Here is a 21951-nt window from a genome sequence, read left to right as displayed (position 1 = left end):
TTAATAAAAATTTGTTTTTACAAATTTTGACATCCTTCTGGATTTTAAAATGCATTGGCAGTTTTTATTTATTTATTACAGTTTTTATGTACTTCTTAAATAATTGAATTCGTATTAAAAAGTAACTCCGACTAGATATTTACTGATCTTTTCTCTTATAAAATCTTGTTGCAATAAATTTAACTTGAGAACCCTTGCCGAGTGGAAAAAGGCATAGAATGTACTCAATTTGCCAAGGAAAGTGCAACATAGATCACAATGCCTGACTTTCATGTGCTGATATAGTAACCTTTTAAAGGGAGCCAGTTTCTATATTTTTTCTTTAAAGATTGGACAAACATAAAAAAAGGAACGAAATGTGAATAAAGAAGGAGCAAATTAATCAAACAGAACCCAGTAAAAAAAAGTCAGCCAGCTCTTTTCATCTATTTCGGAAAATAAAGAAACATCAACCCTCCATCAAACGCATTGGTACAGGAGAGCAGGGGTTCCTGGCGAGAGGTTTTCCAACAAAGGGGCCACCAGAACAAACCTTGGACCCAGGCTTCAAAAGAGCCATTCACATTTCCGAGGAGGAATTATAGGTAAAAAATCAATCCTTATTAAAATGTATTATTCCAGTAAATTCAGATAATATAAATAAATTATATAATGAGTCTAAAAATTATTTACAAATAGTGATTCCTTGTAATCATAGTAATTTTACCACTTTAAAATATAATTTAATTTATATAATTTTTTTATTCTTAAAACAATAAGGTGTGTTTGTCATTCAAGAGGTGAAAATCATTCATATAATACAATCGCAAATTGTTAAACACAAAATTTATATTTAGAGAAAAGCCAACGCTCAGGAGAACTTATCAATGCTGATGTTATGCTTGTAAATGCCAAAAAAAAGCAGTTTCGGTACAGAAAATAACACAGCTAACTAAATTGACTATTTGTAATTAATAAGTATTTGATATGCATATTTGTACAACAGCATTAGGTTTGAAACTTTCCAAAACTTTAAGCAATAACATACTGCTATCTTCAGAATGTATCTCGAACAAAAAAGTTAATAACAGTAATATAGCAAAACCAACTTGATAATACGAACTAATAAATCCACTAAAATATAAACTATAAATCAATTTGAGTAAAAATGGTCAAATAAACCAATTTTTATTTTTTTTATTACCAGATCAGCCTTGTTTGGCCTTACATGGTTATTGTAACAGTTTATTATTTTTTTTTTTTATCAGTTGATATTGGGAGGGTATAGTCATAAAAATACACCCATAACTATTTTACAATGCACTAATCATGAACAATTATCATTAAAAATAATAAATATCGATAATAAGAAAAATATTAATCCAGAGAAAATAGGAAACGAAAACAAATAATATTTACAGAATTAATAATAAATAGAGTGCTACCAATGGGTAGTTTCTCTACACGCCTATAACACTCCATTTTAACTGAGATCAAATTTACTGAATAATAAAGATATTTAACAAAAAAAATAATAAATACGAATATTTTAAAAAACAGGCAATAATTATAAAATAATAAAAATATAGAATCAATTTGTTTAAAACACCGGTATTTTTTTCGGTAAATAGTTCTGGTAATTGAAGCCCAGTTTTATATTTAGTTTTTTACCTACGACATAAAACAGTTTAGTTCACGTTTATATCAATTTTTTTTTTGTAAAAGTTCTATAGGAATCACAAAAGTCCCTAATTTTTTTTTTCTAAAATCAGCATTTTCGTAAAACATTTCATGTTATTTATTATCTTTTCTGGGTATTTAGGAGCACAGCGCTGAAAATATGTCTCACTAAATTTATTTAATTTAATCAATTTATTTATTATATTTTCCAAAATAAATTTTTTAATATCTTTGTTTTTTGATGCTATTAAGTAACAACATACGTTTTTACATTAACTTTTAAACATACTGTATTAGAAAACACTCAGTACAAATATTTTTTTAATATATAAAGTTTATTGGTGTCTATTTAAACTAAGCTTCCCTATTTCCACGATTTTTTAAGATGATGTATTTTTATACATTTAAAACAAGCTTGGTGATGAAAGCGATTTATTTTGTGTGGCCTGAAAATGTGCAGCGTCGACAAGTTGAATGCTGTTGTCGCAAGCCATCGACAATGAGAAGAATCGATTGCTGAATAGTCCCTCTCAGTTCTTGAGATGCCTCCAACTCCTTCCAGATGTGACAGGAGGAAACTTTAGTAAAAAAAATAATAACGAAAAAAATTTCATTCAAAATTATAATTTCCAAAATTATTCAAAGAAATTTCAAAATTTTATTGATTGTTTACGCCGTATTTGTAGGTTGATGTGCTTTGATAACACACATCATAACATTCATATTTAATCAGTCATTTCATTAATTAAAACATAAGAGTAATAGGAAATAAATTAAACGAATTTATTAGTACACATATTGAAAACTGTTTAAGTTTTTGAAATTAAAAATTGTATAAAATGTTACAAAATCTATTTTCGCACAATAATAAAGTTAGTAACACCTTTTAGGATAAGAACCCACCCAAGAAAAAACAAAGTTCTTTCACCTATATACAGTTAAGAGTGAAAATTAATTATTTTGCTAACCTCGTTAAGAAGTTATAAACAAAAAAATCATAAACAAAATAATTTTCATTTTTTTTTTTAAATAAAGAAATATTAAGCGTTATTTTTGTTAAAAAAAGGTTCAATCTTCACCTAGACTATACAATGTGTACTTAGTAAATGTTATTAAAACGTAAATATTGAAGTATTATTTATAATAAATAAACCTTGAAGTTTATTTAATGCCTGAAGAAGCTAAACAATAAACATCTTTATGATGCATTATTGAATGTAAAGTAAAATTTAAGCTTTACAAGAACTCTTAACCTTTACTAATTATAGAGACAGTTTTTTAAAATGCCATTAACTTGTAATTAGTGAAAATTAATTTAATAATTCCAGGAATAATACCTTTATCATATATGGTAATCTTGTAATAACTGAAAATTTAATTTATGTTAATTTAATAATTCCTGGAATAATACCTTTATCGTATTATTTGTTTTAAAATATTTTGAGAATTAATTTTTTCAAATATCGGGAAATTGCTGCTCCTAAGAAGATAAATGTTATCAACTACGTTATAGCTCATTCAACTATAGTTAATTTGAGTCTTATTAGGCATCTGTACGTTGAACATTTCCTGAGATATTGATTTTCATAGTTTTTTTTTTCTAAATATTTTGTGAATAAATTTTAGAGATTATTTTGAAAAATGCTACCCTAAGAAGATAAATGTTATCAACTATATTATAGTTTATTCAATTATTGTTAATGTGGGTACTAATATACATCTGTGCGTTGAATATTTCCTGAGATATGGATTATTCATAAAGTAATATTTTTTTTCTAAATATTTTGTGAATTAATTCTTGCGAAAAATATATGCTATTCACTGCGGCTCATAGGAAAGTATATGTTATCAACTACATTATAGTATATTCAACTGTCATATGTACGTTGAATTTATTTTGACGAATATTATGGAAATTGCAACTCCATCATTTTTTTTCTGAGCTCTTGGCCTATAATTGCTGCAAGTGGATAGATTATTAAAGAAAATTGGCCTTTTGTTCCTTATTCCCAACCCCATGCGACTTCCTACAGTTTGTTATCCATCTAAGTCGGAATGTAATAATTCATTTAACATACCCTTGTGGGACTCGAACCCAAATCTCACCAAACTAGGTGTTCTAACACCTCTCTGCTTGGCTAAGACGGCTTCCAGGGGTTGTTTAATAATTGTTTGATGTATAGCCTCGTACCATTACCAAGTGGAAATTCTTATTAACGTAAAATTCTAACCATAAATCTTTTTTCACATTACTTACACGACCTAGCTTTGTATAACATCACCCCAATTCTGTTGTACAAAACATATCTTCTAGCTGCCGTCTGAAATCAGAGGAACCGGCTTATGAGTTTCAGACCTTATATTTAAAATTAACATTTATTTCTTACTTAACTCATTGAAAAAAAAATAATCAGCCCATCACACCACTAGTTTGTAACATAAAATACATATTCTGCACAACCAAATAGATGCAATCAAGACCCATCAAGTTTATTCAAAAACATTAATACATTAAAGATGCCAGACCGAATTTAATAGAGAACAAATGTCAATATAAATTCTTTACCAAATCTTTCATTTTTAAAGTTAACTTTTATTTGGTGTGTAAGGAATTCTTGAATTAATTCTCTATTTAATCATGTTAAATGGCGAGGAAAATTAATAGAAAACTAAACGTTGGTTTCACAGAAACTTGCTTTTGAAACGAAATTGGTATTTAGAAGGATAATTGTAATTATCAAGAGTAATTACAAACTTCGAAAATCTAATAAAATTAAGGCACTTTTATTCTTCGCTTAAAAATTAAAAATGAAATTTCAATTTTTTTCTGGACGTTTTAAGATAAAAAAAGAAGAAATTTTTATGTAAATATGCTATTAAAAGAACAAGTTAAAAATACGTGGTGGCTTATATAATATATGTACCTACGACCCGCGCTAAAACGGGTTTTTGTTTGACGTCATTTTGAAAACAAAACAACATTGAATAATGTATTTTTTAAAAATGAATAAATTTAAAAAAACAACGCAGTGATATTTATAATTCATATCAATAATAAATAATTTAGATTATTTGTAAAAGTTAAGTAATTAACTTTTTTATTGTATGCTTTTTGCTTCTTTTTTAGGTGTTTTAAATATGGAAAAATATAACAATATTTATCACATTAATAACTTTTTTTATAAACTGAAGTACTAGTAATTAAGTTAGAATCTTTAATTATTGTTTCCTGAGTGTTAGATATTTCTGAAATTGGTACACTTACTATAATTTTATTCTATTTTTTTATGTATATAAAATTCATATTTTAGGGGGGTGATGGCAGCAGCATGGTAACGCGCCTGCTTGCCAACCCATGGATTGCGAGTTCGAGCCCGGCCCTACCTGGGCTTAATTTTAAGAGTATTGCTTAATTTTCAAGCAAAAAATTAAGCAATACTCACTCACAATCTCTCCCTGGGCATTTGTGAGGCCCGTCAGGCAATGGGTGTCACTCACAAAAAATAGGCGTGTAAGTGACGGACCCACCCTATGAAAACCACGTCAGGAAATGTACTTAAGAAATACATCGCTTAAGTACATCGCGTGAGGCCTTGGACCTCCAGGGTCTGTCGCGCCAATGAAAAAAAAAAATCACATTAGTAAGACCAAAATCAATTAAGTTCTAACTTTTAAATGTGCCACCCTTAACTACGTTATACTTACAGCCGGTCATAGGAAAAATGAAGAGACTTGTTCTTGACTTAGTTGATTAAAACTTAGCACGTTTCGAATGGAGTAATTTTACGGGCAACTTAGTGGGTAAGGCACTGTAGTTCTAACTCTAAGGACCCCGAGTTTGAATCCGGCTGTGGTAGATAATTATTTATTCGATTGCTGTGGCCGTGAGTCAACCATATGAGTTCAGAAGCTCTGCGGGGTCCACCCAGATTCATATAGTGGGTACCATTAATCGGGGGGAAAAATCTGGCGGGTTGTACATGAGTGGCGGTTTTTATGAAAAAATCATCTCCTTGTATAGTTGTTAAGGAAACTACTCTTTCACTAAGTGCTGAACCCCTGACCCTCCATGGGTTGTAGTGGTACAGATATTCATTTTGTTTTCATATAGTTTTAACTTAGTGACCCAGACAGGTACTCACAAGACCAACTGAGCATCCTACTATACGGTAAGCGGATTTTGCTACTCCGGGGAGAAGACACTTAAATGCCCAACATACCTTATAGGAATGTTCTCCGGTAAAACCAGGACTTTACAGAACAAAAAAAAGTTAAAACATAGTCACACTAAAACTAAAATATAATTTATTAGTATTTAAAATCGATCTTCTAGAGAGAAAACAATTATTCGAAAACGATGTGCTGCCCAAATGTATTGGGCTGCAAAATACAAACAGCATACTTATGCCCAGTCATACAATATTTTTTTTTAAATTCTTATAAAATGGAGGCATAGTAGAGTAAATTTCAATTTATATCAATTTTTTCAATTACATCCAAATATCAATTTTTGTTCTTTTATTTTTTTCTTTCTATACTTTATTTTTTTCCATATTTTCTCCCTTTACTCACTCCATCTTTCCTCTTTTTTCCCCCTCTTTAACAAAAAAAGAATAAAATTAAAGTATAAAATATAAAAAATAAAAATTTAAAATAAAATAACGATATATACACATAAAAGTCTTACAATTTTTATACATAATTATTATTTAATTAAAACCTAAAAAAAATTCAACAATTATCTACAAGGATATAACTATATTCATATATTCAAATACAGATAATAAATACAAAAATTAAAAAAAAATTAAATGATGAAAATATATATAATATAATAGATAAATAAAAACAGGTTGAGGTCGAATCAAGAAATCTATAAGAAAACAACAGACCTAGAGACTGACGTTAGGGTGGGAAGGGTAAGGTTCTATGGACACATAATGAGGATGAAACCTGTAATACTAAACCATAGAATTTTTCAACGAATCCACTGTCACAAAAATTCAACAGGATATTTCAAGCAAGATATGGAACAAGTGGGGCTAACGGACCGAGATTGTTTAGACAGAGATGAGTACAGAAGGACGCTAAAGGGAGTAAAGGTTCTTGTGGGAAAGAAGCACTCCAAAAAAGGTCTTGCGTGGTCTGAGGAGAGAAAACTTAGACACGCAGAGCTCATGAAGAGCATGTGGGAGAAGAGGAAGCAGATGAAGAAGTATTGGAATTATGATATGCGCGTGGTCTTCAAGGCCTTTTGGCAGAAAAAAATAATAAAAAAGGTAATAAATATACATTAATAATATCGAAAAGCGAATTTATTCCTTCTTGCAGGTGTTTTTCGAACCCATTTTTGACTGGTATAAGACCATTTTGTTTTACACGCTTGACCTCTTAGAAATATAATGCATTCTTACTTCGAATATAAGCCTATAAAAGGTATACAAATATTGTAAAATTAAATTATATAAAAGAAATCAAATTTTGGTTGTGATAGTCAAATGTACGAGAACATTTTGATCACTATATTTTATAGTTTAGTCAAAATCTCTGCCTTAATTCCCCGATGGAGACCTGAAATTAAGGTCGAAACGTCGGCACGAATAACAGTTTGGTTTTTATTTATTTGCTGAACGCATCCTCCCCCCCCCCCCAACCCGACCATCTTCTCCATTTATTATATTTTAATACTATCATTAATTATATTAGGATTAAAAAAATAATTAAAATGTGACCATAGTTCTTATTAATAAAAGGAAGTGCATAGTAAATTTCAAATGAGTGCAAAGGTTATAAAAGTGTCAGACATGATTCACACCCAAGAGAGCACTTATGCTTTAAAAAACCCATCAGCAGTAACAATAACAGCCTTCGGAAATTTCAGCGGATGATATACGAAGCTTCTTTTATACCTCTTGCAGAGAGCCGTTAACCTTTCGTTTTTAAATATCTTTATAGTTGAAATGTGTGAGATATGAGTTACGTTTTAAATAAATTTATTTAAATAAATGTAAATGTACTGAGTAAGAGATATATGTATACAGTTACACAATTTAGACAATGAAAAAAAATTAGATTCGAATCCCAGTTCTTCTCGCCCATTGTATCACATTTCTCTATAAGTTATCCTTCATTTCAGGTTTACACAACAGAAAATAAGTGCAATTTTAAATAATATTTGTACGACATTATAGTAAATAAAAACCTATTGATTTAAAATTAATTTAATTTCTCGACCAGGTGTATACTACGAATAATAAACTATAATTAGTGGATGGATGGTTACGATCTGTTTGCAGTAACCTAAAACATCAGTAAGGATTGTAAAAATAGCAATAAAAACATTTTAATAATTAACTGTTAATTTTTACTTAATAACATGATCTATATAAATAAATTAACTAACAGAGAGGAATAAGACAAATGAAAATAAACCATAAGATATCTCTAGAGAAAATATCCAGTACGGACTTATCGAACGGATATTACCTCCTCCTGCTTCAATGGTTGCCTCAAGATTTCTTGACATAGTTCTATTAAGGTTTGTTATATCTTGTCTTATTTCCTCCCATGTCTCCACTGTTATTCTTCAGAGCTCTGTAAGTTATCAGGCTGAATAATTCTTTTCCATATTTCTGCCACATTTATATAATACATGGATTGAAGTCAGAACTAGAAAATGTTCATCTCCCAAAAAGCCAATCTAAGTTTCTGTATCAATGAGAAATGGAATGCAGACTCTTAATTATAATGCATAACATTAAACTTCTCCTTTGAATGGCTGAATCACCAATTAAGTGTCCAATGTTAGAAGGAGTCCGTAAGATCGGCTACGCTAGTACATTGCTTACCAAAGCCGACACTACACAATGGTACGTAAACCTCCAAACGTATAGTACAAGAACCGGGAAGAAAAAAAGGCAGTTATCTCAACCTAATTTTTGATTACTTTAATGAAAACTATGTATAATTACTAGTCAAAACTGATGAGTCTGCCAAGTATAGGTAGGGATAATAAAAAATGGCGGCTGTTTCAAAACCTTAAAAAAATATTTATTTTTTATTCGGAGCTCTATATCTTAAAAACTACCAACAATACTAGAAATCTAAAAGAACATTATTTAAATAAGAATAAATTTGCTGAAATATTAGCCCAAATAGAGCTATTTACGTCCAATAGTTCTCGATATATAGCCTTTTAAAAAGCAACATTTCATAAAAATGTACTGTAATATCAGTAGTTAGTTTATTTTGAGAAATCTATTTCTCAGGAAGTATGTGACGTACAGGTGTCCATTAGCACTCAAATTAAAGCTAGTTTAATGTACAATAAAGTAGTTTATGACATTTATTTTCGTAGGAGTAGTAGTTTTCATAAAATTTGCTAAAATAAATTGGTTTATAGTTGTTCGGACAAGCATTTATAGTTGTTTGAGATATAGATTTCTCAAATTAAATTAACTAACTTATATAACTTTTTAAAAAGCTATATCTAGAAAACTATTGAAAGCAAATAGCTCTATTAGGGCTTACATTTTAGCAAATTTACTCTACTTTAAATGATGTTCTTTTAGATTTTCTATTATTGTTGGTAGTTGTAAAGATATAGAGCTCCGAATAAAAAAATATTTATTTTTAAAGATTTGAAACATCCGCCATTTTTTATTCTCCCTGCATATACTTGGCAGACTCACCAATTTCGACTAGTAATTACACCTATTTTTTAATTAAATAATCAAAAATTGGGATGAAATGACTGCTTTTTTTTCTTCCCGGCTCTTGTACTAAAAGGTAGTTGAGAGAATTCAACATTATGTATTTTTCGTTTCTATTGAATTCCAATAAAATTCCTAATTTTGAAGCATTTTTTAAAAATTTTCTTTTAGTGTAGCAAAAATTATATTCAATAATCAATTGTGATTTAACTAGTTATTTTAAATTTAATAAATAATGTCAGGTTCATTTAGTAGAAAATGATATACTTCGTCAATGAAAGAAGTGGGTATATCTATAAATGTATTAACGTAAATTAGTAATATATACTACCAATAAATACAACATGCACAAATTACTATATACTATATTAGGTCATGGAATTACCACAATTGGATGGTAATTCCACTTCCCAAGATTATGAAGTGTTTGAAACATTTCTCATATTTACTTGTGGTATTTTTTTGTACAGTTGTAAATTACAATAAATAAATAAAAAGAAAAATGTCATGAATTAAATTACCTCGAAAAAATTAAAACCTACTATGCTGGATATTGTCGATAAATTAGATAACACTGGTCTTAAAAATGCAATGGAAGGGGAAAAATTTTTAATTAAAAGAAAACATTATGATATAAGTAGTTATGATGTGCGAAACGTTTTTATGAATTTATAAATTGAAGAATGCATAATCATTCTAGGAGAAATCTAATGGGTCATTATTTATTTATTTTTTTAAATAATGAATTATATGGTTTACAATTGGATTTAAAATTATCTGCAGAATAAATCGGCTGCTATTTAAATAAAAACATTTCAGAACAATATTGATTAAATGTTTTAACATTCTTCATCTTGGTTGCCTCCTTATACTTATATCATATTGAAAGCGTCTGGAACAATAAAGACGCTAAGAGGAATAACAAGATTAAATTTGACTCAAAATATAAGCTATACACATTTCTATTCAGAGACATTTTCTTAACTAACCTAAAAAGCTATATTTATTCGCAAAACATTAATTGGTATCAAAAGGACGAAAACAACATTCCAGGAGCAGCTGCCTCGGCGGAGCCATTTATTATGCTAACGGCCGAGTAATCATAGTGACGTCTGGGGCTAAATGGAATCAGGCATAAAAAGAAACTGGAGCTCTATAGGCGGGACTATGCAATTTATAAATCGATTGCGAGGGTTCGAGTTCAGTTGTCGCGGAAAGTATATTTTCTATTATATTAACCGATCAATTGGGTATCCTTCATTAAGTTGGGGGAGAGGGAACTAGGATACTGTCCATATTATATACAAAGAAGATAATTTTGTACATTTCCATTAAGAAGGCGTAAATATAAAAATAATATAAGTATGACATAATATAACTATGTATATATCATCACTTTAAGCTGAGATACCTTGTAAGCACGAAAATTAACGCGTTATTCCTGTATAAGGAAGGCTTCCTCATACATTTTGAATAGGACATCAAAATCCTGAAATCTATTGGCAAACTCATAAAATAGTAAAGGGGCCTCTACATGTTGGCCAAGCCAAGGTGAACTCGGGCAAGCACGAGCATGTGGATGGGTGGCTTGTACGATTTGGCCTAAGCTCGTTGCCGATCCGTCGAGAGTCGGTTTTTGGACACAGATCAAAGGGGTTCGTGAGAGCGCTCGAGTAGCATCTCCACCATTGTTCTTTGTCTAGTTGCAACTGAGAGCTGTTATGAGGTTGTAGTTAATTTTTATAATAAGTTTTATATTTAATCTTGTTTATTTATATTTAATTTCCTTTTTTTTTTTTGTAATAAAAATAATATAATACCAGTGAATGGCTGAAACCACTTATACGTCCGCCATGCTTGCCTCTCTGAATAACACTGACATGTGGATGGCCCGCTCTTTGTTTACCGAGCATTGGTACAAGCCTCTGATGCGTGGTGAGCGGCCAACATGTGTATCCGCTTTAAGGTCTCTGGACTCAATTGGTCTGTGTCACGGCGGGTAGGAGTTCAAAAGGAACCTTTACTAGCTCAACCGTGAATAAAAATGAAAACAAAAGAAACGAACAGCCGAATTCCTTTATTATTTTAAAATACAATAATAACAAAATTCGGCTGTTCGTTTCTTTTGTTTTCATTTTTATTCACGGTTTGGCTACGTTATTATCGTATTTTAAAATAATTGAACATAATAGGGATATTCATGATATTGTGTTAAATGTTATAAGTATAGGATTGTGAGCAGCCCTATTTAAAGTCATGTTAAATACATAAGAGCTCCTAGCGGATTTTCTGAGCAACTTATTTAGTAACCTCTCCTGCCAAAACTTCATATTACTGTTTACTTCTAAGTTTTGATTACAGTAATTTATTACAACATGCCTAAAATAAGTGAAAAGTAGAAGTGTAAAAGTTTGGCTACCGATTGTATTTTTTGAAAAGTCCAAAACACAAGACAAAAGAAAAAAACAAAACAAAATACTAACTACGAGTAAGTAACCTAACACAACAAATAAAACAACAAGCTCAGCTGGTCTGTTTCGTGACGTCATTCTCCATTTAACAGACCTAGTAACAGACTCTCAGCCATGTTACATGTTATATCGTTTTAACGTGGCAAAAGAAGGAAATATTTCTCCATTTAACATAAGTTTTTCCATTTAACACGCTTTAACATGTTAAACTAAAGATCATGAATAGCACTAATAAAGGAAAACAAAATATAGAAAATATGCAAACTAGAAAAAAACAAAGCAAACTATTACAAAAATTAAATAAAGGTTGAACAAGAGCACAAATAAATGTTTTTATATCACCGAGGGTGATTGATGGGGCCCCTGCTGTGGGTAGAGTATGTCCTGGTGAAGGTAGTTTTGAAAAGACGTATGTCTGCCCGTCTTGTCCTCTTGGAGGATGAGCCGACGTGGTCCGCCCGCCGTAGAGAAAATGACTAAGCTAGCTACTAACATTAAGTAGGTGGGAGAAGCATAATAGCATAATAAGAGACTCACAAAGTGAATTATATATTTTTTACAGTAGAGAAAAAATGCTTTTTAAACAATAAAAACATACGTTACACAATCCATTTTTCATTTCGTTAAACGATGTGTTGGCCACAATAGACTGAATAGGTCGTGAGAGTGAACAAAGTATCTGAGGTAGGAGAAACAGTATTTTGCTAATGTGCAATAAATTGAAAATGAGTGAATAATCTACACCTCACCCAGGCTAAGGGACTGAGGCAGACTGAAGGAGAGAACAGAGCATAAGAAAAGAACCCGACTTCAATTTTAATCCAAAACCTCAATAACCAATTACAATAGAGTAACCAAGTAAATCTGCAATTAAACTGCAGTTCTTTTATAATTATACAAAAATTCACCCAAATCAATAATCAAAATTAATTTTAATACTAACCTAACAAAACTTCATTGTATTCTCTCTTGGCCAAAACCTCCCTATTTCACCATGAATAGCCTGTTATAATCGATCCATTTTACAGTCCACACTATTCAAACCAGCGATATCAATAAATTATAATCAATTCGAGTAACATCCCTAATCATTGTAACCATAATTAACCCCAGGGAATATCTGAAAAATTCTAGTACCATTTTGTTTTAACTATTACATTGAAGTACATTAAAGATAATTTCTTTTGACTTATATTTTCGAAACACTCCTAGAACGGTGTATTGATTTTTAATGGTGTAAAGATTTTTACTTTCACTTACCTATTTATGGTATATAAAGTAAGGGAAAGTTTCGCGAAGTGGTCTCAGTGTTGTGGTCAGCCTAGCTCAAAAGCGGAAAGTCGTACGAACCTGAAATTGTGCATTTAAGGCAGGAATATGATTGGGACGTGAAAGCAACTTTTTCATTAAAATCGACCTATCGAAGTACCTCTTTATAGAATCGATAGAATAAAAAAAAATGAAACTTGATTTCCCTAACTGTGTATCCCATAATTACTCGTATTCACTAGAAAGATTTAAATTGCTTCTATTTTTTTATTTAGGTGATTGGTGTGGTGAATGAAAGTATTCTATAGTTCTACATTCAGCTCATAAGTTCTTTTATTTTATAATAATAATAATTTCACCAAATAGTCGTTGAATTTTTAATGTGAAGCGATCGATAGGATGGATGCTATAGATGTTCTTAACCCATTAAGTGGATGTTTTGAAATTTTTATCTAACTGGTATTGTTTAAAAGGCAACGTAGAGCGAAAAATAAAATAGAGAAAGATAGTAAAAATTTTTAGTTGGGAAACCTGAAATATTGATTCAGGCGGGAATAAGATCTTTTATCAATCATAGAAAAGCTATTAAAATACATAACTTATCTTCATAAAAAATAATGTGTGTACCTTGCTTTGGAACTGTTTCTTCTATAATTGGATCCTGGATAATGCTCTGGACCAGCTGAAATTTAAAATAAATGTTATATATATGTATATATAGTTGACCGTAAAAATTGATATATAGGAAGATGGTCAGGGTTGCGGTCAATAGTGAAACAAAAATAGTTGTAAACTATTGACCGCAACCCTGACTATCTTCCTATATAAAAATAAATATTAGTTTTAATAACAATAACTGCATAAAAAAAATTGTTACTCAATTTTAAAATAAGTAAATTTTAAATATTTTTAACATCTCAGGGTTCAATATATATTCAAATCCAGAGGAGTCATTATATGGGGAATCTGTCATCCTTTTTAAGCCAGCATATCGACTGTCATATCTGATGGTTGTGCAAATAAGCTCAGGTGTCAATAAAATAATAAAGATATAAAAAAAATTATATATAATTAATTTCAATCAGTGAGACAGTAATTGATCTCAGTAATATAATATGCGTTTTTATTATCAGTTTCATAAATATTTTTTTAAAGATTTCTTCAACAACTTAACTAGTGAGTAAACTAAATAATTAGTGATAATTAAACATAGATAGACTAGCTAACTGGTAAGATTAACGAAACCTAAAATTGATACAACTTAAATAAATGGAAAGGCATTAAGAATGTTATTATAATATTATATAATTAACGTTTACAGTAATAACACAATATTCGATAACCTAGTGTTCAAAGTATCGTTATGCAGGATGTCTTCATAAGTAATATCGAATTTCCTTTAATTAGGTTTAAATAAAATAAAATAATTATTTTATTTTGTTTCAGGTATTTTCTCCCATTTGTTTAAATAATATGCCAACAAGAAAGCTGAACAAGGTTTTTCATCGCTAAGGTCTTCACAGAAATGACAAGAGAGTGACACGCGGAAACATAACAAAAAAACGTTAATCTCTGCCACAAACACAGATAAATATTTAAATTTCTGTACTCACAAAAATTCAAACTCAAATAGAAAATTAATACTTATTCACTAAGCCTATTAGTTCGATTTATTTCATATTTACGGGACCCATAAAACAAAATCATAGCCAATTTTTAAAAAAGGACTTGAAAATAATACAAGTGATTTTATTTAAATCCTTGGGCGTCATTTGAAAGTATTTCGACCCTGGAATCGGAGGACCGGACTGCTACGGAGGCACATGCAGCCTCAATAAAATAGATATCCTTAATTGGAGAAAATCTATTAGTTGAGTTCGATCGTCATCAAATCATCTCCTTGCACAACCGATGTTCAAGAAACCTCCAAATCTTTCCTAATAAGAAGTGGCATACATGATTCTTTATGAGTTGTAGTGATTCAGTATGTATAAATGATTTTAACAATGGCTAGAGTAGGATGATAACTTTTGAAGTGAAACTTCTTTACCGACCTTCTATAGCTCAAAATAAAAACGATTATACAGAAGTAAACTGATTTGGTGACAGGAGATGAAACGGAAGTGGTAGGGGGTAGATTTAAAAAAATATGACACAAGAGACATGAGACACGATTATGATATCAACACTCATTGTTAGTCCAGGAGATCCCTCATCGCCCTTCTTTTATGTGATAATTGTCTTAACCATGTATTTTAGGAGCATGGTTTACAGTCCACTTAATTTTTCATGGAATTGCTTGTAATTGGTCCGAATGTGTTAAGTAATAGTTGGTCTGCGAAGGTGAGTCGTTGCCTAGGTTCTAGCCTTGATTTTTCAACCGATATTATTCAAATTTGTTCAGAAGTTGTTTCAGAAAAAGCAGAATTTTACCGATTTTGTTAGTTCACACCTTGTTAAACCAAGGTAACAGATTATGAAATTATGTAGCTAATTTATTTGAAATAGAATAAAAGATTGACGATGGTGCTATATAGAAACATCAGAGCGCTCAAGGTCTATCCTCACTTTCCTATCCGATTTCCAATTTAGGAAAAGAGATGGCTATCCACACCCTACAATTCCTTTCTTTCGATCTCTCCATTTGTCAGTATCACTAAGATTCCCGACATGAACACAACCTCCTAATGTTACAGTTTCTCTTAAAAAAAAAAAAAAAATGTAAATAAAATCTTAAATTATATTTGATCCTATAAAAGTCCCTATCTTTTAGGAATTGGTTAAAAATGTAGATAATAAATATAAAAAAAAAGAATAATTGCCAGCAATACAGTTGAATCTATTGAATTTGGACAATTTATCTACGAATAAAAGAGAAATGTTTTATTGAATTCCTGATAACGGTCAAGTTAGTCTCTGGAAAATGCCGAAAATTTATTAAGACAAAATATCAAAGGTACTATATAAATAGTGTAATATTTTTATAGGTAATAATAATCATAACAAAATAAAAATACTTCAACAACCCATGAGTTTAGTACTAGTAACATATCGAATATTTCTAAATTATATATTTACTCCTAAGCATTTTTTTCGAATTATATAAGGTGTATAGATTAATACATATTTTTTAGTAAAATTCAAAAACAAAAAAAGTTCTTAATGTGATGGGCACAACTATTGTCTTTGAGAAGACGAGATGCGGCCAGAAGACGCTTCAGACGCACCAGAATTTCAGAACCAGGAGCAATACCTTCACAACATCCTGTGTCACTTTACATCAATAGCCCACCGTTTCGGGCAATTCGGCTATCCTCAAGGCCAATGTTACATATAGTACAAGAGCCCAAGAGGAGAAAAAAGGCAGTTATCCCACCCCAGTTTTTTATTACTTTAATGAAAACTATGTATAATTAATTGTCAAAATTGATGAGTCTGCCAAGTATAGGTAGGGAGAATAAAAAATGGCGGCTGTTTGAAAGCGATAAGAATATTAAATTTTTCATTCGGAGCTCTATATCTTAAAAAGTAGGAACAGCACAAGAAAACCTAAGAGAACGTCTTTTAAAGATGAGCAAATTTGCTAAAATATGAGCCCTAAAAGAGTTATTTACGTTAAATAGTTCTCGAGATATAGTTTTTTAAAAAGCAACATTTCATAAAAATGTTGTATGGGACGAACTGAAAATCAGTAGTTAGTGAATTTATTTTGAAAAACATATCTCAAAAACCACTTGATGTACAGATGTCTATTATGACTCAAATTAAATCTAGCTTAATGAGCTATAAAGTAGTTTATGGTGTTTATCTTCGTAGGAGTAATAGTTTTCATGAAATTCGCTAATATACATTGATTTATATTTGTTCGGACAAATTTTTATTTGCCAAATTTATATTCATACGTGAATATCATAAAAACTACTACCCCTACGAAGATAAGTGTCATAAACTACTTTATAGTAGGTTAAATTTACTTTACTTTGAGTGTTGGCAGACATATGTCCGTCTTATGGATCTAGAGATATATTTTTTCAAAAATCCAACATTTTATATGAACAACTAGAAATTAACATTTTGTGAGTTTATTTTGTCAAATATCATAAAAACTACTACTCCTACAAAGATAAACATAATTAACTATTTTGTAACAAATTTAACTAGCTTTAATTAGAGCGCTGGCAGACATCTGTACGTCTAATGGTTTCTGAAATGAAGTTTATCATAAATGAAATTTATTGCCCGAACAACTATAAATCAATTTATTTTAGTAAATATCATGAAAACTACTATTTCTACGAAAATAAACGTCATTAACTACTTTTAATTTGAGTGCTAATAGACATCTGTAGATCAAGTGGTTTTTGAGATATAGATTTCTCAAAATAAAATAACTAACTACTAATCTTTCAGTAGATTCTTAAGAAATTTTGCTTTTTAAAAAGCTACATCTGGAGAACTATTGGGCGTAAATAGCATTAAATAATGTACTTATAGGTTTCCTATTGTTGGTAGTTTTTTAGATAAAGAATTCCGAGTGAAAAATTAGTTTTTTTAATGATTTGAAACAGCCGCCATTTTTTATTCTCCCTACCTATACTTGGCAGACTCATCAATTTTGACTATTAATTATACATAGTTTTCATTAAAGTAATAAAAAATTGGGGTGAGATAACTGCCTGTTTTTCCTTTCCGGCTCTTGTACTAATATTAATTCACATCTCACATCAAAATTTTTAAAAAAAATTTTTTACAGACTATTTTTCCCAGGTCATCAAATTCAAGTCAAAATCATCCTAATTTTTTAGAACTTCATTAATTTTTAAAATTTTAATTTTAGATTAAAACTACACTATCTACTATTAGGTAAACAAACTATTTACAATCAATTTATATATCAGAGAACATCAATTATACAGTAAAAAAAAAAAAGATGGTGATGGAAGTTTATAAATAGTTTGTTTAACTAATAGTGGATAGTGTAGTTTTAATATAAAATTAAAGTTTTAAAAATTAATAAAGTTCTAAAAAAAAATAGGATGATTTTGACTTGAATCTGATGACCTAGCCAAAATAGCCTGTAAAACATTTTTTTTTAAATTTTGATGTAAGGTGTGAATTTATATGTAACATTGTCCTTGAAGATGGCCGAATTGGCCGAAACGTTGGACTATTGATATAATAAAGAATGTTGAGACTTAATAAGGATACCATTTTATTTATTTAATAGTTATTATTTATGTAGGTGCCATTAGCTTGGAACTTAAAATTTTGTAACAGATTGGATGATCATGACCTAAGGTTTGTATTTGTTATCCTTAGAGACTTACAATACTATGTCAAATTACTGGATAATAGCACAAATCAATCTTTTTCTTATTCTAGTTTTTAATATTACCTCCGTTTTATTTATAAATATGTAACGCTTTTTCAGTATTATTATTATTATTTTTTTTTGTGCAGGTCAAATCCTTCTTATCTGCACTGATCGTGACAGTATAAAGTTTGCATAACTTTCAAACAAACAATCATCTTAATGGAGAACTTAAAGCCGTCCATTCTTCTTTGTAAACCAGTAGTTAAAATACAACAGAAGCAGGAGAATCATGGTAAATTGGTGTCAAATACAAACAACTGTTAATGGTATGCCAAGACAGGCTGTGTACAAGAGCACATTGGTCACAGCTATTAGAGATTCAATCAGTGAGCTGTACCGTCCATTCAGGAATACTATCTAACTCTTGATTGTGCTTCAATACCATTTTACGGTTCGGTTGGTCTTAGTGGCGGTGGTACTAATCTAGGGGAGGGTCATACATTCCAGTAAGGGTATAATTAATTATTATTATATTATTTATTATATAAATCAAAAATTCGTATCCATTTTTGTCTCAACACCTTATTTTTCACTAGTTTTTTTTCACCAACGTTTCGGCCATTCTAGCCATCCTCAAGGACACCTTCAATATAATTTATAAATGGTTTGATGTATAGTAGTGTATTAATTGTTGATAATCTTATATAGGAAAAATTAAAAATTAATGATTTTGAATTTTAAAAAATAGGCTTTTAACTTATAATAAAGAAAATGACCTGGGCAGAATAGCCTGCAAAAGAAACTTTAAATTAATGTGAGGAAGAAATTATATTGAAGATGTCCTTGAAGATGGCTAGAATGGCCGAAACGTTGGACTAGTGAAAAATAAAGTGTTGAGACAGAATTGGGTACTAATTTTTGATTTATTTAATAAATAATTACCTTGTCTCAAGAAATTGAAATAATATAATTATTATATTATTGTTAGTAGAAACAACTCTCATCAACAACCTTTTATGTTATCGTCCTTACATATAGTAATTCAATTTTTTCTTGCATGTTTGAAGTATATCAGGAGTGTTCAACAGGGCGAGAAGGTTACTATGCAAAGTGAATCGTCATAATTTTTTTTTCTAAGGTGCCAAAAAGTGGCATTCTTTGGTTGTTTACAGAGGAAATTGGGAAAAAAATGAACAAAAATTATACAAAATAATATATAAAGTGTGTTCATTAATAATTAGCTATGTTGGAACGGTTCAGCGACGCTTGCTTCTCCACAAAATCATAAAAGGCCAAAAAAATTTAAACTACAGAGAAATAATTATGATAAAATAAATTAACGAAAAGTGCAAATGTTGCGTACGAAGCGTAAATTGGCTTTCTAGGCAAATAAATCAGTGCTTTTTTTTTTTTTTTTTCGTACCCTCCATTAATAAGGAAAAGGAAAGTAGGGTACATGCAAAAATGTTTAGGTTGATGTTATGCATCCTTTTACTACCAGGGGTATTATAAGGTATTGATTCTATTGTGCACTGTGTGTGTATAGTCGAAGGCGCCAAGTGCGCGTAAATCAGTGCTTTTAAATCAATAGCATTTTAAAACTATTTAAATACACACAAAAACACCTTCGTTTGTACCTCCAATAACATAGTTACACTTTACATTTTCAGACTCCAAGTACATAACCTTAATACCAGAGAATTAAGTTTACCATCCTTACACAAGCCTTTGGCTCTTTCTTTATTCCGGATTACAGAGTACATAAAAATACATCAATACATAAAAATAATAAAATAATGGCTTCACTTACCACTGAGGGTTCTTCTGCATCGTGGCTGCTTATCCGAACAGTAGGATTTTCGTCTTTCTTCTCTTGATCTTTCTTACGGCGTTCTTTAACCTTCTTCGCTGCCGAAAGCCATTTGTTTTTGTATTTGTAAGGGGAAGATTCTTCACTGAAAAAAAAGAACAATGAATGAAGTAAATATTTAACCATAGATTAAATTAGTAAAAAAAGAAATGAATAAAAAAGATACCATTCAAAATTAATAGTTCAATTGCTTTATCGCTTATCCCCTGAATTTAGTCGACTAATTAAAATATGCTGTTTAAGTAAATAAGTTAAATAAAATCAATAAAATATAAAGTTTAATTTTTTTTAAATTCTGGAATATGTTTAAATATAATAATTAAATAGTACTTTATCCAAAAGTAAATTTGAATATTCAATTAAATTAATAAAAGCATGAATTTTTCTTTTAAATGAAAAATTAGCATTTAACCAAAATGTTTCTTAAAACAGGAAATATAGGAATATATTTGCTTGAGCGGAAATATAGGAATAAAATTTTGATTGAATGTTCCAGAGTATTAATGAAACAAAATTCATCATCTGTATACTGAATAATTTAAGCTGACTTCAACAAAGGAAAATATAGCGGACATTATTAAAACTCTGAAAGTATCAGATGAAAGGTTTTTAAAAGTAACAATAACAATACTAACTGCAAAACATTTTCGAGGGAACAGCAACCAACTTATTGGGAACATCTGTAGTTGAGCTTCCATCCGATATTGGAAAGTCTATTGTCCAGTAATTGCTTTGTTATATTAAGTTAAGAAACCGAGATAAATAGAACTTATAGAGGTTATAAAAGTAATTAAAATAGAGTTGGTTTTCTAGTAATTGGGGTTCATAGACTCAGAGCATTCAATGCATGCAGCACTCGTCTTTCTGTAATAAAGAAACAAATTGTTTTCACGGAATTTGTCCAAAGGGTTAATTAGTGGTTTGTATAAACTATAAGTTAGCAAATACCACTCCTCGATTGTCTAACGATTTTAGCAGGGGGTTAAAAATTTTTAAACTAGATTATTTAAGCCTTAGCACGTAATGTGGTGATAATACGGTTTTATTGAATATAAGAATGTATCTATTACAGACGTAAATAAAATCAAGTTTGCATTTTTTTTTTTAATGGAGTTGTTCTGACTATGAAATTGTGTGGATTAGCGAGGTTCAGATTAGCGAGATTCCACTGTATTGTCATACAGTCATATTCTAATGTATTGTCCCATACCCTGTACATACTGAATGTTTTAAGATTTGATTAGTCCTTAAAATTAAAGAAAACGTGAGATAAATAGAATATTTTTAATGGGTCACGAGAAAATAGAAATATGATATGAATGGTGGTAGAATAGAGAGAATTAAGTGCAAAAGAATCAAAAATGGAATAAAAAAGTCAATGTTATAAAAATAATAAGAACTATATAGTGGGGTGTATATAAAAAAAAAAAAAATGGCCGTTTTTCAAACAAATATTTGTATTATTATTTTAAAATTTTTTGAGGTTAATTACTTCCATCATTTGCAATAAATTATTATTTATTTATTCATTAACAATTGTACAACGTTTCGGGACCACTGTCCCATATTCATGCTCTATACAAACCTATAACAATAATAAAATCTATATAACACCAATCTTCTTCTTTATATATTTTATTTTATACAATAAAAATC

The 21951-nt window shown here is 29.9% G+C and overlaps 1 protein-coding gene across 5 annotated transcripts in view; it reads right to left on the bottom strand.

Moving 5' to 3' along the window:
- Nucleotides 1–21951, bottom strand: part of LOC106679834 (adenylyl cyclase 78C) — a 305518-nt gene that overhangs the window by 80814 nt on the left and 202753 nt on the right. For all 5 annotated transcript variants that reach the window (XR_010844843.1, XM_014419197.2, XM_067052479.1 and 2 more), the window contains exons 3-4: nt 20236–20380; nt 13739–13793 (exon numbers count right to left, since the gene is read on the bottom strand). Coding sequence is in view for 4 of the 5 variants with exons in the window: in XM_014419197.2 (XP_014274683.1) it covers nt 13739–13793; nt 20236–20380 (200 nt within the window). In the remaining variant the exon portion in view is untranslated. The remainder of the gene's footprint in view (nt 1–13738; nt 13794–20235; nt 20381–21951) is intronic.

Source organism: Halyomorpha halys, unplaced genomic scaffold (assembly GCF_000696795.3).
Source record: "Halyomorpha halys isolate HHAL.00 unplaced genomic scaffold, Hhal_1.1 Scaffold223.1, whole genome shotgun sequence".
Classification (NCBI taxonomy): domain Eukaryota; kingdom Metazoa; phylum Arthropoda; class Insecta; order Hemiptera; family Pentatomidae; genus Halyomorpha; species Halyomorpha halys.
Note: the sequence above shows the minus strand (reverse complement) of the source record. Positions and strands in the feature narration are given on the sequence as shown.